The sequence below is a fragment of the Python bivittatus genome, unplaced genomic scaffold (assembly GCF_059951505.1).
Source record: "Python bivittatus isolate LINGU-HERP-01145 unplaced genomic scaffold, Pbiv_v1 ctg000690_np1212, whole genome shotgun sequence".
NCBI lineage: Eukaryota > Metazoa > Chordata > Lepidosauria > Squamata > Pythonidae > Python > Python bivittatus.
Genome location: NW_028277096.1, coordinates 6890940 through 6912922, shown reverse-complemented (window position 1 = coordinate 6912922; position 21983 = coordinate 6890940). Strand labels below are relative to the sequence as shown.

Genomic DNA, 21983 nt, shown 5'->3' with positions numbered 1-21983 from the left:
CCAATTTCCTAAAACTGCCAAACTATATAATGGTGATGGGCAAGATGGTGGTCTCAAAATGTAGAAGTTGGAGACCTCATGCAGACACTTATTCACCAGAATGTTCACAGCAAACTACAGTTTTCAGAATTACAACATGCTACAACATCCTGAGATCTGATGCAAGTATATAAATTACAGGATTTGTGTGATGACATAATCACCTTTTGTAATTCCCCCTCCCCCTCCCTCTTGTAGATACCCATGCCATTCATACATACATACAAGATAATTTCAAAGATCATTTGGAAGAAGTGCTCTGAAAAGTATGGAACTGTATGTGCAGCATTTCTTTAAAGCTTCAGGCTTTCATGGGAGCCTGCAAAATAAAGACAAAGCTGCTTTTAAGGAGCCAGCTCATTAAAGCAGCCACTTTTTTCATGTTTCCCAGAAGCATGGAAAAATGCAGCTGCTTTAAAGAGGTGTGACATTTTGAACCATATATTATTCATTCACATACATTTACATTTAGACTCCATTCACAATTTCACAAATACTTATTTTGCTTCTGCTCCGTGCTAACTTTCCAATACCCTACTATAGACTGCAGATTTGCCATTACCATTAGCTACAGGAAAACAGTAATCTGTTTCCCACTGGTGCACTGATCAGGATACAGGATCATTCAAGTCAGAAGCTTCAAAATATACATTCAATATACAGGGGAGAAGAGCAGGAGATCAAGCACAGCTTCTTGAGAGAAAGCAAGAGAAAGCAGAGGAAGAACTCTGTCTATGGAAACATTAAAAGAATAAGATATTGGAAATAGGAAGACAGTCAGCTAAGTAGAGAACCACTTAGATCCAGGAAGGGCGAAAGTGTAATGCCTTTAAAAGCAGCTGCATCCTTTTTCAGACTTTTGTGCAAATATGAAAAAAAGGGGACAAATAGGGAGAAAATGGTTGTATTCACACAAAGCACTTAACTAGGTCAATTAAAGACCTAGCAGCTATACTTGCATAACATGCTAAGCTTAGTTAAACTTTATTGCTTAGCACATTGAAAATACCCTTGTTTGGTTAATGTATTTCAATGTATTGTATAAAATCAGAAATACGGTTTCATTCAGTAACCAGGTTAAACATTTTGTGTGGAACAGAAACATTAACCAGATGAAAGGCAGCTAGAAGTCAAAGGTAAGGAGAGAACAGAGCCCTTTAAATTTAGCACTGAGGAGGCTAACAGTACTTTTAATGAGAGCAGTTTCAGAGTGGAAACCAGCTCAAGAGGGAGCAGGGGAACCACAGGAGTAGACATTTTTGTAGAAGTGGGAAAAAGCAGCAACGTCCTGGAATTTAGAGGCAAATTAGGGCAGTTGCTGAGAGGAAAAATGACTCAAAGGATGCCTTTTTGAAAATAGTGGGTGGACCCACTATTAGTAATGTAGAGGAGAGCAGGATAGAATATGACAATCAGGAAATGGGTGGAAAGGGGACCAGCCAGGCAGGGCACATGGAGGAATTATGCAAGGACTCTAAGGCAGCAAATTCAGCAAGTAAGATGGAGAAGAAAGGCTGAAAATGGGGAAGGAAGTGGGAAAACTGGGGGGGGGGGTTGATAAAGAGAGTTGATGGTTTTGATTTAAGCAACTGAAGCAGGAAACAAAGACACAAACAAGATGGAAAGATGGATCTTCAATCAATTTATTTAATCAATTTATATGGCCACCCAACTCACAAATCGAAACTCTGGGCAGCTAATATAGGATTTAAACCAATACAACAGCAATATACAAAACAAAGACATGACACAGTCAAGGCCAAACCATAATCATTCCACATCAAGTCATTTCAGACTGGTTCATCCACCTCCTGGCCCAATACCCAGGGAAAAAGCCAGGTCTTCAAACCCTTATGAAAGACCAGCAATGTCAGGACCTTCCTTATCTCAGGAGTAAGATGTTCCATGTGGCAGCATTGCAACAGAGAAGGCACACATCCTGGGTTCTGCCAGATGACACTGCCTTATGGAGAGGGCCCAGAGCAAACCTTCCCTATTGAATCTCATAGAATAGGTAGATTCAATTGGATATAGGTGCTCCCACAAATAACCTGGCCATGTGCCATGAAGAGTTTTATAGATGGTAATCAACATATTGAATTGCACCTGGAATCCTACTGGGAGCCAGTGCAGCTTATGGAGCAGTGATGTTAGATAGGCATACTGTGGCTTGCCCAGAATCACTGCATTCTGGACCAGTTGCAGTTTCCAGATGGTCTTCAAGGGCAGTCCCAAGTATGTAGAGTGTTTTGCACTAGCCTAGCCAGAAGGTAACTAGGGCATAATCCTGATTCAGGAACAGGGGAAATTGGAGCACAAGATGAATTTGTGCTGGCTATGCTGCCACTTGCTCTTCAAGCAGGAGTTCAGAGTTTCATATACAGTAGCTGTTAAACAGGAATAGAGAGAACGTAGAGACGTGAGAGACCCCCCAGAATGAGGGTCTAGGGCTAATCTCTCCCCTCCTGCCAACTGGAACCGACCCTGAAGGAAGGAGGAGAATCACAGCAATACTGTCTCTCTCCCTACTAACCCCTCAAACAGTCCAGGAAGATACCATCATCATTGATATCAAAAGCTGCTGAGAGATCAATGAGGGCTAGGATGGGTGCTTGTACATCATCTACAAGTGCAATCAATGCCATCTCAGTATCCTGTCTGAAATGAGTCCACGTAATCTGTTTCTTCCTGGCCCTTCTGAAGCTGCAAACCAACCACCTACAAAAGGGAAGGTTGGAGACTGGATGAAAATTGTCTTGAACAATTGGATCCAGCAACGGTATCTTGAGGAGGTGGTAGAGCAACACCTATTTAAGGCTTGGCAGAACCACCCACCCCGTAAAATCAATCAAAGTGGTGGAAAATATATTTAAATTGTGGTTGCTTTAATTCCTTAGGGCTTTGGTTTATACAAGTATTATGTCCTGGACAATAATGGTAAAAAAAGAAGAAAGAAAATGAAGCCACAGAGCATGATGGAAAATTCCTCTACATTGATGCTGTGAAGAAATAAAAAATCAGGACTGAAAGCCACTCTCTGTGGAAGAAAAAATGTCATAAAGATAACATCTGGGTACCAGTTTGCTTCCGGGTCCAATTCAAGGTGTTGGTTATCACCTTTAAAGCCCTACATGGCATGGGACCAGGTTACCTAAGGGACCGCCTCTCCCCTATGACTTCAACCCGTCCCACCCGATCACACAGAGAGGGTATGCTTCGGACCCCCTCAGTAAAAGAACTTTGATTAGCGGGGTCCAGAAGGCGGGCCTTCTCTGCAGTAGCCCCCGCTCTTTGGAACATTCTGCCCCCGGAGGTACGATTGGCCCCCTCCCTCCTGGCCTTCCGTAGGGCCTTGAAGACCTGGTTCTGCCACTTGGCCTGGGGTGGGGAGGGAATACCTCAAGCATGGGGATGGCTAGTCCCATAGAGGCCTCCTGTCTTCAGCCTCAGATTTTTCATCTTCTTGGACTCTCCTTCCCCTTTTTTAGTAATGCTTTTAATTGATTGATTGATTGATTGATTTGTTTTTAATGTTTGTTGTGAGTCACCCAGAGTTCCCCCATCGGGGGGAGATGGGTGGGTGAGAAATTTAATAAATAAATAAACAAACAAACATCTAAAAACATATTCAGGAAGCACCATGCGTGGATTCTACAGGGCTGCCTGCTAGATTTTCAATGCCCAGAAGTCAGAAAGAAGCTCATGAAAGCACATACTTTTCAACAGAATGTGTTAGTTTGAAAAGGTACCATCAGACTCCTGATTTTTGGATAACACTGACTAACATGACTGTCCTCCTACATCGTCTACAATGCCCAGAAGGTGGCAGAATACCCAGGGAACATCCCTCAAAGAGGTTATATTCTCTCTTCAGCTTTGGAGACTCACCTGAAAGGAACATACTGTACATGAAAAGAGTTGTGCGCTCAGTGGCCAGTTTTAAATTCAACATGACATGCAGATCTCAGGAGGGGATGCTCTTCTCTGCTTCTCTTTACACTACAGTGTGATTCTCCTGGTCATTTCTTGTATGCAAAACTGATGCCAAAGGAGGAAAAAACAGGCCAGGCCATACAAGTCAGATAACAATATAATGGCCCAATGCCAGCCATTAAGCCAGAAACCATAATTCCATACTTATGCAAGCAAATCTTCATGTTGAGGAATACTACCTCTTAATTTTTGCTAGTAATAAGCAGAACAGCCAATTTTTCATTTCAGAAATCATGGCTCCTTGAACAGAATGCCTTTTGAGCATAGGCAGAGTGTATTTCAGTTGAGAAGAAAAGTCCTTTGTCTTAGGAGATAATGGGGGACTACTGCTTTATATATAATGTAATAATATAATCACCTGTATGTTGTTGTATAATATTTGTGTTTATTACCCATAAGTTGGATTCACATAATACACAAAATCAGGCTGAGAGGTTTGGGCTCAGTATGTTGTGAGAATCTATCATCTATCTTAGCATGTTGCATTAACAAGGCTATTATATTAAGCGATAAAATGGTTTATTTGTTTGGATAGAGAATGTTATGTATGTTTTGTTAAATTGGGTTCAGCATGTCAGCAAATACAATCTCAGTATAATTGTTCTGAAGCAATTTTCTTTACATCCCTGTATAATATAAGATTGAGTTTAAACAGTGGTACTTTTGTATGATGTAATTTGAACTATTTATGCATGTTCAGCAAAATCTAAAAATGTATCAGTAGCTTTCATCTAACACTCTCAAACGAAAGCACACTTAGAACAACTTGCTTAGGAAGCGGTCCACAAAAGCTTTTGATGGCAATGTATAGTTGGATTAGCAGGCTATGCAATCCCATACAAATATATACAAAGTATAAATCATAACTTTGTGTATGTGTGAACACAGCGCATTGTAGTTTTCTCAATGAATCACAGTCAAACCATGGCTTAGCATGTGTGAGCATAGCTGTGCAGTCCATCATCTCTTCAGAACTTTGAAAATGGCTTATAACATGGCATAAGAACCCCATAAATAATCAAGGCACAGCAGTAGGAAGGAAGTAACTGCCTACAATCTATTGGATTTTAGATGGGAGGCTCCTTGAAGCTAAGATCTGGTATTTATTTTGTTCCTTGTTGCATTAATAACCCCAGTGTTTCTCCAGAAGCTAAAGGAGCCATATATAACACATTCTCTTTAGCTTTGTCCTCACAATACCCTGATGAGATAGTTTTCTCATTAATTCTCACCCTCATCTATCTAGCAACAGCAATTCATACAACATCCTAGTCAGGTTATTGTAACCCCATTTTGGTTTTCCATAGTACAGTGAACCACAAAGTAACCAAATGGACAGGGTTGCTGTAACAGGCTAAAGCAAAAAATTGTAAAATAATTTAAACTAAAATTAATACGTTGTTCAAATGCAGCTGCTAGATTTGTAATTGACCTGATTAAATGTGTTCTGTGACCACAACTGCAGAATTTCACACCTGACTGGGAATTTGAATCTGGTCTCCCCAGTCCTATTCCCATAGGATGAATTTACATATTGTGTAAAGGTATAGCTTGTTACACTGTGGCATACTGAATAAACTACAAATTGTGAGATGCCCACAATACACTAAGCCATAAATGAGTGTTTTCAACAATAGCTGGGTTCATGATATCCTAAGCCATAAGCAAACATGCCATAGAGTGGCTATGCTCAGATGACCCATTACTCCATAAAAGTTAGCCAGGGTTTATTAAACAGACCCACTTTTGATGGCTTGCTCGACATACTAAAACACAAAATTAATTACACAGGCAAAGTTTGCACACAAGGTAGGTTTAAATGTGATTGGAATGTTCCTGATTCAATGTGTTATTTCAACAGTGATTGGCATTGCAGGTTGGGTGAACTGATTGCCCCCTACAGAGTACCCCAAACCTAGTGCTTTTCAGATGTGTTGGACCACAATTCGCATTTTTTGGTGGCTCTGCTGAGTAACGAGAAGAAGAGTTGTTATGAACATCTACAGGTTGACATGCAATGCTGTAGCACCATAACAATGACAGCAACAATAAATTATTTGTCTTCCCATATAGTTTCATGTTTTTTCACAGGATTTATATTTTGCAATACCTGTACAGTCTCACACACCTATAAAGCCAACTTTGTTTCCCTTTAGAAAAGAGTTAAAACCTACTTCTTCCCCAGGTGTGTGGGTCCAGTTGAGTGGAATCCCTTTTGGCTGTTTAAATTATCATGTTTGGTCACTATTTTTATATACTGGGTTGTTTTTTAACATGTGCGTTTGTGTGTGTGTGTGTCTATTATTTTTGTTCTACATTGCCCAGAGTCACATTGTTTGAGTTGGACAGCCCTATAAATCCAATAAAGAAATAAAGAAATCCCAGGATATTCATTTTGCAGAGGGATAGTAGCAATAGTTAGTAGCAAAATCAAAACATGTAACATAACTTGCACAGAGAATACTCAGCAAAAGACTCTTAAACCTACTTATCCTTCTGCTCTGGATGCAAAATATGGGGTGCAACTCTGAAGAGGAAGATGATCCTTGGGTTTCATCTTACAAAGGAAGAGGAACAGAGTACAACAGAAAGGAAGATATTTTATAAGGACTTTGAATTGTGGGTAGGAAATTCTAGGGCTCTGATTTGCTGTCAGGATCTTGGGACCCTATAGGGAAAACCAAATAAGTCTGTGTAAGGAAGACTGTTTTATTGTTAAGATACACTGCGCTTCTGAATGTTGCCGGGGTGCTGGAAATAGCCATGGTCTAGTGTTAAGTGAGCTGAGGAACATGGATGGGATTAGGCCCCTGTTACCCAGTTATAATTGTTCTAATTCCTTTGTAGTATTTGGTTTGCCTTAGTCAAACTGCACGGGGTTGGATCTTCGCTGCCTCTAGTCAATTTCATTCTGCCTTTGTTAATGGTAAGCAAAGCTTTCTTTTCAGCAAGGAAGGGGGCGGGGGGCGTTGTTGTTTAGGGGTAGGAATAGTTCGTTAGGATCTGACAGGGCTATGTAAAGTGGGGAACTGAACCTGGTCCCTGTCATGCTGGCAAATAAACACTCATCTCATTTCAGCCGTAAGAATTCTCAAAAGTCAAGCCGCACTTAGATGCTTTTAGAATTAACTTCTGTTGTTAGAAACCTCGCTTGAAACCAATCTGTAATTTGCACAGAGCGAACGGAAACACAGCGGGCCTTCCTTCAGAAGAGCATTACGGAACTGCAGCCCACTTCTCCGTTTCTACATTTAAAGGGAAGCTCCAGTTTCAATCCAGTATCACTTGCTCCGCAATAAGCCTTATTGCACCGGGTAGGACTGGGAAGAAACCTGCATAAGGTCCAGCCGTACAAGCTTGATTCATTGTGTGCCTCTGAGCGTGTTTAGAGTGCGCAGGGAAAAGCTTACAGGATTACCGTTCAGGTGGGAACTACCCCATCGTCTGTACCCGTTTGAGGTCCTTCGCAAGCACGTGGAATCGCGCGCCGACGCCCCGCAGGAACACCGCTCGCCGCCCGCAGCCCCGTCGAGCGGGTGGGGAAGGAGGGGCCGCGGCCTCCGACGCGCCAGCTCCAGCGCATGTGCCGCCTCCCGCCCCCTCTCCGCTCCTCCCCGATCGCTCGCCGGTGCCGGAGAGCCGAGCAGCGCAGCCGGGAGAAGCGACCGCGATGAAGGACCGGACGCAGGAGCTGCGCACGGTGAGTAAGTCGGGCCGAGCGACTGAGGTCGGAGGGTCTCCCCCGCCCGCGGGGGTGGAAGGAGGCGGCGAGGCGGCTGCTCTTGCGGGGCAGCGGGAGATTCTCCACCCGCCGAGGTCTCCAACAGCTGCTGCTCTTGGGAATCCGGGGGGACGCCCCGTCGACGGGAGACCCGAGCGAGCGCTAGGAGGAGGGATGGCAACGGGGGGGCGGCGGCGGCGGGAGTGGCCCTCCTTTTCTGAAGCCGGGTGCGTCTGAATCTACCTGCGGGGGAGCGGGAGGCGAGGGACGCTCTTCTTTACACTGTTGGCGAGGGCAGAGATCGAAAGGGTTAAAAGGGTCGTGTGCCTCCTTCCGCTTCGGTATCTTTTCAGCGAGTGCCTTGTCTGTGGGGTGGGGGGACACAGGATGTCTTTCCCAGGAGATGGGGAGAGTTGGAAAGAGGTGGGATGGATGGATGGATGGATGGATGGATGGATGGATGGATGGATGGATGGATGGATGGATAAAACGAAGATCTGGAACCGAAAGTGTGGGTTTCTGATCGTTATGTGCAAGTTGGTGGTGGAAGTCCGATCCATAGCTTGGGTTCACCCAACCCTGAAAACTGCAAAGAAGCCTACCACACTGTGCGAACCTAGCCAGTGTGATTGATTTAGGGGCTATGTGTCATGATGAGAACCCTGAAAATTAGGTGGAAACAGGGTTCACTTAACGATGGCAGTCATATGAACACTGCTGTAGAGATAAGGACGTGAAAGGGAATGAAGCCATGCGGGGGAGTGAAGCTGGAGAGACACACTAAGTGGAGGATTGGACAATTCCAAGGAATGTAGGGATGAAGGGAGTTTGGGCAAAAGACACTTTTTTAAAAAAGATTTTTTTTTTACCCCGCCTTTATTATTTTTATAAGTAACTCAAGGTGGTGAACATAGATAATCCTCCTTCCTCCTCCTTTTTCTGTGAGGTGAGTTGGGCTGAGAAAGAGCAACTGACCCAAGTCACCCAGCCAGCTTTCATGCCTAAGGTGGGACTAGAACTCAGAACCTCCTGGTTTCTAGCCAGGTGCCCTAACCACTAGACCAAACTGACTCTCTCTTTTCATTTTGCTTTTACTTTGGAGATAAGTGGGGAGGAGAAAATGCACCTCTTTCTCTTTCCCTTTCAAACATAACAGGAGAAAGAGGAGGAGTGATTTTTTCTGGAAAATGTGTGCAGAGGCATTGCTCTGCTTCTGACTGCAGCAGGATTCCTGGTGAAGTTTTTAGTGCTTTGTTGATCAGAGGAGAAAGGGGATGTGACCTTTTTGATAGATCCAGCAGATCATGATGCCTGCACTGTGGGCTATCAAAACTGGGCAAAAAACATGGTGTTCCACCTCCAAAAATGTTTTACTGTTTTTATTTGGTGCAGACCCTATTCTCTTGAAAATACTCTATGGCTTAATAGAGGACTGGGAGCCCTGAGTATATACAGAATATGACTACTGTACATTCATGCAGATAACTAGGAAGAGGTTATTAATTTCACTGCTGGTCAAGGCCAACCAAGGACGGTTTCAAACATGAGGTTATTTTGTTAACATGCAGTCCAGTCCAAGGGATTGATTTATTCATAAATCTGACGGATTGATTTTTTAAAATGATGTAACTTTTGAAACGAAAGGGGGTTGCATATTGGAATGTTGTTTTTTGTTCAGACAACGATAAAGACAAATTGTTATGTAATTGCTACAGTTTTGTTCACTTCTGACATACCCAAGGGTCTGAAGTTAGTGCTTCTTGATTTTTGGTTATGTAACAAAGCCAACTTGAACATATCCAAAGCGCAATCTTCTTGGTTCACTTACTGTGCTAAGCCATGGTTTGTCTTAACAATGACTAATTGCATAAGCCAAAGTAGGCGATCTCACTTGTTGAATAAACCAAACAAATCACATTATGGATTAACATGTAAGCTTTTAAAATCGATCCTGTGGCTTTGAAAACCTGTTGATAAATAATAAAGAAATATAGACTGTTTCTTTTATTCCCGTGCTAAGAATAAGCATCATTTGAATTATTTGACCATCATTCTCCGTGGATCTGGTTCTCAATTAATGTCTCATTTATTATGTTTGCAACTTCTTTTTTTAAAAAATGGTTTATTTAAGCAAATTCTATGCTATCTTTGAGAGCAAATATAATAATATGGGAATCGTCTTTGAAAATGAGAAAAGAGAGCTTTAAAAATGGAGATGTGAAATGTGAGTGATCCTTCTTGGCACCACATTTCCAGAAGGATATTAACAGATTGGAACAGATTCACAGAGTGACAAATATATATATAGGGACTTGAGGATATGCCTTTAAAGACAGAGTGGAGGAAATGATAACTGAGTGGAGACATGATAACTGGGTTCAGGAACATGAAGGGAAGTTACAGGAAGGATTGTCAAGGACTATTTTTCACGGCTACAGAAACTAGGACCAGAAGTAACAGGTATACGTTGCAGCTACCTAGATTTTGTTTAAATATAAGAAAAAACCTGACAATAAGATCTGTACAACAGTAGAAAGTCTATCTATGTTCAGGAGTGCCTGTCGGTAGCATATGTCTGCAACTCTTTAAAACAGCTGCATCATTTCCTAGGATTATGTAGTAGCTTTAGAGGGCAGCCACATAATCCTGGGGGAAAATGTGGCTGTTTTGAAGAGTTACAGGCTGAAGCACATTTTTCGAATTAAATCTACAATGCTTCGTAGCCCTAGAATGTGTACCCTAGATCTGAAGAGGTGCCATATAGGGTCCAAGAAACTAGTAGAAGGAAGAAACCTTCCTTCAAAAAAATGGAAGTCTTCCCAAATTAGTACAAAACCCCTATAAATTTTGGCAAAAGCAATATAAACCGTCAATAAAGATACAAGACATTGAGAGCCATATACCAAGGAACATCAAGACAAATTTAAAAAAAGAAACATTTAATTATATTTGAAGACAAAATCTGACTAACCAGAGGCTTTAAAAGTGGGAATTGCAGAAAAACTTAATGAATCATTCACTTCTGGTTTTGCTGCTGAGGATGTACAAGAGATGCCAGTATGGCAGTCAAATAGAGGCAACAAGAGATGAGATTATATATTGAACTGGCAAATTAAAAATAATTTAATTCCCTGCTTCAGAATGCAAATATGAAATTGCTGACTTCCTTGAAAAATATGCAACTTATAGAAGAAGCATTTATTACTGATGACTGGAAAATAAGCAAGTAAGAGCCAGTTTGGTGTAGTGGTTAAGGCCTCAGGCTAGAAATTGGGAGACCGTGAGTTCTAGCCCTGCCTTAGGCATAAAGCCAGTCACTCTCTCTCAGCCCTAGGAAGAAGGCAATGGCAACCCACTTCTGAAAAACCTTGCCAAGAAAACTTCATGGATTTGTCCAGGCAGTCAGGAGTCAACACTGACTAGAAGGCACACACACACACAAGGGGGCATGACAGGGTTATACAAAAACGAATGGGTGGTATGAAAAATAAAAGGCAGAGTTTTTCTCCTTCCATCACAATGTTAATACTGAAGCCATTGGAACTAGATATTGGGAGATTCAGGAGTGATTAAAGGAAAGATTTCTTTATAAAATGCACAGTTAAACTGTGGTTTTTGCTGTCCAAGTTAGGCAATTTTAAAAGAGGCTGGGTAGATTTGTGGAAAATCAGTGGCTGCTAATGGCCATTTACTTCCTTTAGAACTGTGCTTCTCAACCTTGGCAACTTTAAGATGGGTGGACTTCAACTCCCAGAATTCCCCAGCCAGCTGACTGGGGAATTCTGGGAGTTGAAGTCCATCCATCTTAAAGTTGAGAAACACTGTTCTAGAATCATCCGTTAGGGAGTAGAAGAGGACTACAGTACTGTCCGGGCTTACATGCTTTTTGAATGCATGTGGTTGTCCAGTAGGTGACACAAAAGAAACAAAATTAATTGGGCTTTTGGTCTGATCGAACAAATCTCTTCATACACTTATAGTCTCCTACATAAGAAAAGCAGCCTCCACAGCAACAAGCCGGATACTTGATAATGAAAATATTGAAGAGGCGGATGGTGATGGTTATGTACCAACGTTGATGTTTAGTAACCACACAGATAGATTTTTCTGGACACGCTGATCGTGGCAGCTGTTTTGTGAATTAGCCCAAGTCCCTTTGGCAGCCATTTTTGTAAAAGTGCCCACTAGCTTAATAGGGTTGGAGAGCCGTATTTCAAGCAATGACTTTGACTTGGCTTGATTAGGAAGAGGCTTCTGAAGTTTTGCGTGGAAGGCAGCGAAGAGGAGGCAGCTCTCCTATTAATGTTTGCCAAATCACCAGACATCTCCCCAACACAGTTGTGATTAGGCAAACAATAAGAATGGTCCTTTTATGTGGTTGGAACAAATCTCATTTTCTCATCGGAACAGGCATAATCACTATCACCCATATCATAGGGACAATACCATTGTTGGGGCAAATATGTTCTTGTTTGTATGATTATGTAATCATGATTTATTATAAAACAAAGAAAAACTCATTTGAGTCTAGCTGGACTCCTGGTGACTTCATCAACATATCCATATAGTTTTCTTTGCAGCATTATAGAAATATTTTGCCGTTGCCTTCTTTCTTCCAGGAGGTCTATCCAATAGCAATTATAGCTCCCCTCCAGGTATTGATCAAAGCTGATCTTGCTTAGCTTCTGAGTGTAGACAAAGCCTAAGCAGAGTTGGCAGGTCTGCATGATATGCCAGTGCAATCTGTGGTCCTCCAAATCCTGCTGAAATATGATAACCAAGTTGGTGTAGCAAATACTGAGGGATGCTGGGAGTTGTAGTTCATCAACCTTTGGAGAGCCACAGGTTGCTTTCTCCTTGCTAAGCCACAAACTATGCTTATGGCTGCATTTCCCTACCAAAAAGAAAAGGTTACGAATTAGCACAATTAATTTAATTAAGCTGGCTGGGGAATTCTGGGAGTTGAAGTCCACCCATCTTAAAGTTGCCAGGGTTGAGAAACACTGCTCTAGAATCATCTGTTAGGGAGCAGAGTAAAAGAGGACTACACTACTGTCCGGCCTTACATGGTTTTTGAATTTCAATTAATTTTGAATAATTTAATTAATAAATTAACAAAATCCAGCTTGCGGTTGTGAATGATGTATCATTATTCCTCAGATTTAGTTCTGGGGCCAAGTTGCTTGTTTTGAGTGAGAAATCCTGACGTCTGAAAGGAAGCAGCTGAATAGGGTCTGGCTCCCCTCCTCCCCCATCGCATCTGCTATACAAACCAATAAAACTACCATATAATGTGTATACTGAACATCCAGAGCCCTTTGGAATATTTTTCCACATGTTCTGTGGCCCAGGCAACTTACCTTTGTCTGGTAAATGTAGGCATCATCGTGTGATTTTTTTTGATGTGGACGTATTAGGAAATGGATGTTGCAGTAGCTTTGCATCAGCAATTCCATTATCACTATTTGGCATCTCCAAGGGGGACCAGCAAAGATCCCCGCTGAAAGGGTAGATTTGCTATAACCATTAAAGAGGCAGGTGAGCTAATGGTGCCATTCTGCAAATTAATTGTTACAGTTATATCCCACCATTCCCCTAAGGTGGCTTACATGGGTGGGGAGTCCCCTTCAATTTATTTCCCCAACAACAATCCTGTGAAGTAGGTTGGACGGAGAGAGAGCAGCTGAATTTCCCCAAGTCACTGAACATGGTTACTGAATCAACCCATTTGCCGGGTTAGCACAATACATTGAATAAAAACTAACCAAACCGCATACGCACATTTGAAATGCCTGTAAAACAGCGATTGCCCCCAAGTCACTGTAGTCAAATGGGAATTTAAACCCGGGTCTTCTGATGTAGGCCCAGTACTATGCTACATTGGTAAAGAACAGCTTTTAATATGTATGTGATGTCTACTTGTGAGATATTAAACAGTCTTGCTTTTTCTATACTTTAAATTATAAATTATTCAGGGCTGAGACTGGTAACTTTCATTTGCCTGTCTCTGTGAGGGAAGATTAAAGTATTAGTGAATTTCAGTTTATAAAAAGAAGATGACTGGGAAGGAATATGGTTGGGGGTTTATAAATTTATGAACTGTACGGAGAGAAAATAGAAGCTTCTTCCCTTTCTATTTTTAATGGGAGGGTCCCCAGTGAAATGTATTGGTGGTAGCTTTCTCATGAAAGGGCCCAGAGCTCAGTGACAGAATATTTGATTTACATGATGATTTAATCCATGTCACCTGCAATTAAAAGTCAGGAGTTAATCATCAGAACACCCTGCCAGTTGGATGAAACTGTAGCTGGGTTCATACAGTGTGCTAAACTATAGTTTTGATTTAATCATGGTTTGTTGAACAAATCATGGCCTGGGTTGTTTAGTATGCCCACCCACTCTGGGCAGCTTATAACGTATTGCTCTATACAATTAAAGCTGTTAAAAATATAACAGCAAAGCATAACAGTCCAGACAAAAAACAGCCATAACAATAAAAAACAGGACAGGGGCTCCACAATCAGAGTAACCCCTGGTGTGGGAACAAAACCAGGTCTTAAAGGCCTTCCAGAACACTTAAGAGAGTGGGCACCATCTGCCTCTCTATAGTTGTAACCCCTAAGCCGTGCTTTGCAAATCACAGTGATTGAGTTCAGACATACTAGGTCAGGTGTATGCAACCTGCAGTCCCTCACAAATTAACATTTCATTGGCCTTTAATACTGTGTAAAAATAGAGAGTGCTGGAGAAGACTCTTAAGAGTCCCCTGGACTGCTAGGAGGTCAAACCAGTCAATCTTAAAGGAAATCAACCCTGATTGCTCATTGGAAGGATTGATAATGAAGCTCAAGCTCAGATACTTTGGTCACCTAATGTGAAGAGAGGAGTCTTTGGAAAAGACCCTGATGCTGGGAAAGATTGAAGGCAAAAGGAGAAGGGGACGGCAGAGGATGAGATGGTTAGATAGCATCACTGAAGCAATGAGCATGAAACTGAGCAAACTCAGGGAGGCAGTGAGGAACAGGAAGGCCTGGCGCGATATGGTTCATGGGGTCACAAAGAGTCAGACACGACTTAACGACTGAACAACAACAAAAATAGAGAATCTCCCCCCTCTAAGAGGGAAGATGAAAGTCATGTAAAACCCAGTACATGTGGGCATGACATAATGTAATATCCAAGTCTCTCTGCTTAAGAGACCTTAAGAGAAGGTGACTGTCTATGCCATTCTGATTTTTTTAGTGGATTTGTTTGGCCTTCTGCTCCCATTCCCTTCCTTAAATCCTCTCCAGGTGTCCAACTTCAGGACCTTCAGAAGATCAACATTGCCCATCCTTGTGCTAAGCCAAAACCAACAAGCGGTGTCATGGCAAAATGCTAGTGATATTCAAATATTTCAAATCAAACCATTTTAAGTGCAAAACCTCATGTTTGGATTGTGAAACAGCCACCTTGAGCAAGAATACAGGCCAGTACACTACTGTAGAGGGAATGATGCTCTGAGGTTAATAGAAGACAGCTTCGTATGACAAAAAAAGATCTACTGTACACGAAGCCTTTTTAAACACCCCCACCACAAGAGAAATGTCTTTAATAAAGAAAGTGGGTAGGTCGATTGTCATTATTAGCTGCAGAGGAAGTAAGCAAAACTTCCATATCTCTGACTAATAGATGCTATTGATTAAAAGAACAAAGGTGGTCATTCCTATCATGACCTATCTGGAAGCTTATGGTTGTCTATTTTTGGAAGCAGGACGCTGAATGAAAATAATGAAGGTTTGAAAGGAAAAAGAAACGTGGGAAGCACTAGGTCTGGAAGGAAGCCTCTCTTCCTAAGCTGAGGTCAGTTTTCCTTCTCAGAAAGACTTCACATGGTGGCCTCATTAGCAATCAAACCCTTCCAGTGCCTGCAGAGAAATGGGAAGACTGGCATTGATTTAAAGCTCAGGGAAGACTGCCTGTTGTTACTTCATCCTCAAAGGAGGAGGGCTCTCACTCTTAACTAATGCTTTACTTTTAAAAATTTAAAACTGTTAATCTCCCAGTGTGTTGAGAGGACAGTAACTTTACAAAGAAGCTTTAACAGATTGATTTCCTCTCCCACCTTTTTTCCCTCCTTATCTGGACTGGCTATTCTTCAAATTGGTTTATTGAATACCTTCTGATATGGGCCCACTCATTATTATTTATTTATTGTTTCAGCTGATATGGCCACCCATCTCAAATTCATGACTCTGGGCAGCTAACAGTGAAAAACATCATAAAACACATAACTATAAAAACATTACACGCATAATCAGCAGCCAAGATAAAAATACAAAATAGAACCCCCAACAACCAATCAATATAACAATTGGATCTCCAAGCCCGGTGACCTTAACCCAGGGATCCCCCAACTCTTCAGCTCATCGACCCCTTCAGATAGTTCATCGATCCCCCCAAACATTTATTATATGAAAATAATTTAATAAATACTTCTTTAATAGTACTATGAATAATAACAAGAACAACTGGTAAAATGCCAATCTGCAGATCCATACCTAAAATATTTCCATTCATTTCTAGAGATAATTCTATAATTTTCCGTAGGACTGTAGTCTGTTGGATTTGATTTTGGGAGAGTTGCTATGGAATGCAAAGATAGCATCTGTCTAAAATGCATTAAAGCAGCTGTGCAATCCTGGAAACAGAGGTGGCCACTTTAATGAATTGTTGTTCTGTTGCCTTTCTGGATGTTTTGAAGCAACTCTTCTATGTCAAATCTCTAGCATTGCACTGTTCTAGTTTCAAGGATGGGGATAGGGAATCAGATATTTTATATCAGTAGTAGAGCTTCTTTAAATCAAACAAAAGTCTATGCCTCCCACCCCCAAGTTATTTTAAATGTGAAGATTTTTCTTGTTCTGGAGGAAATTCACAGTATTTATTAAGTGCTTAAATTAAGTATTCCCATGACTCATCAGATTATCCAATCTAATTTATCTCAAGATGGATATTTTGTCTGGAACATAGAAAATTATGGTCTTACCCCTGACCATCTAAAAGGATATAAATAATTTCTTTGTAGTTTGTCAAATTACTAGATCTAAGAAATGTAACATTTTAAACAAGCTTCTTTTTCATTAAACTAATGGGATTTGATGTTAGAATAGCTGGATTAGGATCTCTTTTAAAATCTTTTTCATGGGCTTCAAAATCAAGCCCCTGTTGTGACTCCTTAGGAAACACAAGGATATTTGAGAGGGATCACAACTGAGAATGTGGGAGGGACTTGTGTACCGAAAGTCAGAGCCCTATCAAAATTAATTCCTGCTGTGCTTGGCCAACCAGTTGTTGGCTTGTCTAAGGAAATTGGAAAGTTCAGAGCACAGTCTTAAAAGGCTTCTTTGAGTGAGGAGAGTGTTGGTTTACCTTTGAGTGTGGGGTTCTTCTTTAAGTGAGGGGGTTGTTCCTTTACCTCTTAAAGAGGCCTTGGTTCACCCCCTTCTCAAGAAGCCATCACTGGATCCCACCATACTGGACAATTTTCATGCAGTATCTAACCTCCCCTTTTTGGGAAGGCAGTTGAGAAGGTGGTTGCGCAACAGCTTCAGAGAGCCTTGGATGAAGTGGATTATCTGGGTCCTTTTCAGTCAGGATTCAGACCTGGGTATAGGACGTAAATGGCACTGGTCACACTTTTGGATGATCTCTGGCATGGGTGGGATGGAGGTTGTGCATCCATCCATACTCTACCTGACCTCTCGGTGGCTTTTAATACCATCAACCATGGTATCTTTTTGGATCAGCTGAGGGGATTGGGCGTGAGCAGCATGGTGCTTTGCTGGTTTGCCTCCTTTCTCCGGGGCCGATTCCAGTTGGTGATGATTGGGGAGAAGAGGTCCCGCCCTCAGCCCTTTCTATGTGGGGTGTCGCAGGGCTCGGTGCTGTCGCCTCTCCTATTTAATATCTAGATGAGGCCACTGGGTGAGCTCATCCATTGCCTCAGGGTGGAGTATCATCAGTATGCTGATGATATCCAACTATACATCTCTGCCCCTGGCAAATTAAGTGATGCCGTGAATGCCTTATCCCAGTGCCTAGAGGCTGTGAGCATCTGGATGGGGCACAACAGGCTTCAACTGAATCCTGGCAAGACTAAGCGGCTTTGGGTTTTGGGTCCTACCAGTTCTAGGACTATGCCATCTTTGGTGCTAGATGGGGTGGCACCCTTCATGGTATGTGGCTGGGTTATCTGAGGGACCACCTCTCCCCAATTACATAAGCCTGTCTCATTGGATCTGGCAGAGAAGGCCGGTCGCAAGTACCATTGGCCAGGGCCTTGCGTTTGGCGGGTCCCAGGAGGTGGGCTTTCTCTGCTGTGGCACCCTCCTTGTGGAACATTCCCCCCCCACCGAAGTTAGGCTTGCTCCTTCCTTGCTATCGTTTAGGAAATCCTCAAAACCTGATTATATTATCAGGCCTGGGGGTCTTTGGGAACCCGAAACATTCTTAGATGGCTTTACTCTGATTGGTATTCTTTCTGTCTCTGTGGGGTTTGTATATTTTAAATTTTTTTGATAATCTTATTTTAATTATTAGTTTTTATCCTTTTATAATGATTGTTTTTTAACTGTTTGCTGTTTAATTCAATTGTTGTATGCCTCCCAGAGTCGGCTTGTGTGAGATTGGTAGCCATATAAATGTATTAATAAATAATGATTTCGTTTAAAAATATTATGGTAATATTGAAAATATTAAAAATATAAGATTTAACATGCCTTTTTTACTGAAACTGTTGATATAATTAATGGGAAGAATGCATCTGATGAGGGTCAACAAGAGCACTGATATTTGGTTGGAGATTTTTGAGTTTAGTTTGAAGTCACCACACTCTTCCAGGTTCAGTCTGTTCCTATTGATCCCCAGCCATTTATTGACCCCTTGGATAGCCCATTGACTATTGGGGGTCAATACTGACTACTTTGGGGAACGCTGCCTTAACCCAACCTATCATACAGGGTGGTGTTGTGGGGGAAAGTTGAAGAAAGGAATGCTATGTCTTGAACGCTTGGAGAAATAAATTAAAAACTTGGTGTGCTTGCCTGAAGTTGGACTTCAGCATGTCTAGCCTGGGATTCTGTTCCCAGAATGGTAAACCAGATGTTCCTTGGAAATGTCATATCAAGACATGTGCTCAGACCTCCCTCTTTATCCCAATCCCAGCAACTGATATTCAGGGGAAAACAACTTCTGACAACTGGATGTACTGCATAGCCATCAAGATTAATGTGTGTTGATAACCTTATTTTCCTAGTGACCCTAGGTGAATTAATAACTTTCCACCACTTCTTTTTCTTTGTTACTTGTTTATTTGAATTGAGCATTACTGCCCCCCCCCATTTATTATATTATGGCTACAGGATTGTCCCTTTACCTTAAGGGAGAGTTGGGGAACCTATAGCCCTGTATATGAGAGCCAGTTTGGTGTAGTGGTGAAGGTGCTGGCCTAGAAACCAGGAGCCTGTGAGTTCTAGGCCTCCTTTAGGCATGAAAGCCACTGGGTCCCTCTCTCTCAGCCCAACCCACCTCACAGGGTTATTGTTGTGGGGACAATAGGAGGCAGGAGTATTAGCTATGTTTGCCCCCTTGAGTTGACCATAAAGGATGGGATGATGGTGATGGTGATGGTGATGGTGGTGATGATGATGATGATATTGTTGAACTATAACTTCCAGCAGCCCAAATCACTATGGCCAGTACTGAGGGCTTCTGGGAGATATTAACCAACATTTGAAAGACCCCCGTTTTGTTGCTGTTTAGAAATGGCTACATATGAGCTGGCAATCATACCCAAAGGCATAAGATTATATAGGCACTGAGCTGGCATCTAGTTATCCTTTTTCTGTAAACTAGATTCTATTTAGCTTATTTGGCCTTTTCCGTCCTAGATCATATTTTTTCTTCACAAAGCTGTCGATGTTCTAAGACTACACCTGTCTTGTGGTGGCAGATCCTGCATTGTCATTTTTGCATTGTGTTGTCTTCATCTCAGATCTACAACTTTACTGAATGACCCAACTTTGATCAAAATTGCCCTCTAGTCATTTTCCCTTCAGTGTGGATAATTTTATTATTATTGTAATTTATTCCCCAGTCCTTTTTTTAAATCACAAAGTCTTTCAATTTGCAGTAAGAAAAGAGAAATTCAAATAAAGGCAAGACACTTGTGAAATTTGTCTCCATATTCCTTTTAGCAGCCAGCTTTAAATGTCAACAGTACTTGTTTTTTTCTGATTTGTATCAACCTAATGTGGTTGCAAAGAGTCAAAAGCAACTTGATGGCACATAATCAATCAGTGTACCTTTTCTCTAAATTTCATTTGTCTCCCTCCTTCCCTTTTCCTTTCTTTTGTTAATATATCAGCATTCTGTTGCACGTTGACCTTTGTAGGAGCATCCCCTTCTTGCCATGTTCACCAAGTGGGAAAGAAAGAAAAAGGGATTCAAAATGCCCTTTCATCTTTCTTATCTCACCCAGAATATATTCCTGCCTGGAATAAGGAGGTTGGCTTGAAGGCAGTGACTCAAAGCAAGCCCATATTGTTTTAACATGGAGAAGTGGACTGAAAAAACAAATACACATTTTGCCTTCAGGGAAGGATGCTAGAGCTTGGACTTGGCTTGGTCAATGTGAAGCAGAAGGTGGCCAATTGGATTAGATGTGGCTTTCCTATCTTGCTAATATTGTCTTGCTCAAACATTCCCACATGTAGATATGTCGTTAATCATGATTAAGAAAACTCTGCAGGAGTGGGTGAGACAGTGGTGTGCATACATCCATGTTAATTCAAGTCTTTTGGCATGCCAGGCAAACAAGTTCCCCATCTTAATAATTCCTTTTCTCACACCATGGTTTGCTTTCTGTGAACTGCAGCACAGTTGACTGATCTTGGCTGGTGGCAGGTTAATAATTGAATGACATATCATCAAGAAATCCCACCTCAGTAGCCTTGACTTGGAAGTTTGAAAGAATATCCCAGAAGATGCAATGGCAAACCACTTCCATATTTTGCCAAGAAAACGACTTGGATACATCTATGAATTCACCAGGAGCTGAAGTTAGCGTGGAGACTTTTGCTTGACCTAAAGTGCAGACCTCATGACCACAGTATCTGGTTTAAGTTGAAAGCTCTTTAATTTCTTACCCTGATACTGTTTTGTTTTGTGTTTTGGTACTGTCTAGCCTGGTGAACAGTTCTAGATCATTCAAAAGCATTTTAGTGAACTGCAGTTATAAGTTTGATTTTTTTTTCCCCTCTGAACCAGCATAATGTTTAAAAATGTATACTGTACTATTTTCCTCCCACCAAATATTAAGACCCCAAATCGATCTTCTGTTTCTCTAAACTGGGCTTTTCCTAGATGTGTGGACCAACTCTCAGAGTTCTCTCCAATGCCAGTTGACTGAATAGTTCTGGAAGTTGAAGTCTATACAACCGAGGGTCTCAGATGTCCAAGAGGGTGGTTCAAGATACAATCAATAAATATAATTTTCTTAATCAGTTCAAAATGAACAATTCATTGCAATGTGCAAAATGTCAAAATGGGTCTTTTTCCTTCGTCTATCAATATGACTGAGCAGTAAAAACGTCTCAACTCTGGGGAGGGAAAGCCTGTTGTTCACCCTTTATATCAGAGGGGAAACCAGGAGTCCAGTAGGTAGTGTAAACAGAGAGATGCTTATTGGCTGTTTCAAGCTGATGCAGGCGTGCTTGTTGTTATCGGGTCCCTAGCCAGCCTTTGCTGCTGCTATTCTGCTGTTGTGTCCCTAAAGAGCTGTATATGTGCGCATGTGAGGTGGCAATAAAAATAATTGGTGTGCATTGTTGCAAAGAAGACTTCAGGTCTTCCACATGGTCACCAGAATTCATGCTCAGCTTGAAGGCTTTATGTTACTTTTTAAATAAATGCTATGGGTTGCCATGGGGACCCCCCACTGTTTCAGGTGCCTGTTGGATTTGCACAAAACAGTGAAGTATGCACTTCACTCAGGAGTAATTTGGAACAATTTGTGTGGAAGACAAAACACTGAAAGACAGGGGAGTAGCTACCTAACCTAACTGATTCCAGGGAGATAAAGAATGTAGGGCAGCACTGTCTATCCCCTAGAGCTTAGATGCCTACCTATGCCCTCCTTGGCTGGCTTCTTCTACAGTGTCAGGCAGCTTCCCATTTTCACTTAAAGGAG

The 21983-nt window shown here is 41.7% G+C and overlaps 2 protein-coding genes across 3 annotated transcripts in view; one reads left to right on the top strand and one right to left on the bottom strand.

The window, feature by feature from the left end:
- MLXIPL (MLX interacting protein like) overlaps positions 1-7575 on the bottom strand; it is a 61978-nt gene extending 54403 nt beyond the window's left edge. Inside the window, exon 1 of the mRNA XM_025170343.2 lies at positions 7443-7575. The gene's annotated coding sequence lies outside the window, so the exon portion shown is untranslated. The remainder of the gene's footprint in view (positions 1-7442) is intronic.
- A 42-nt stretch (positions 7576-7617) lies between these two features.
- STX1A (syntaxin 1A) overlaps positions 7618-21983 on the top strand; it is a 64520-nt gene continuing 50154 nt past the window's right edge. For both annotated transcript variants that reach the window (XR_015798192.1, XM_088152400.1), the window contains exon 1: positions 7618-7732. Coding sequence is in view for 1 of the 2 variants with exons in the window: in XM_088152400.1 (XP_088008526.1) it covers positions 7703-7732 (30 nt within the window). In the remaining variant the exon portion in view is untranslated. The remainder of the gene's footprint in view (positions 7733-21983) is intronic.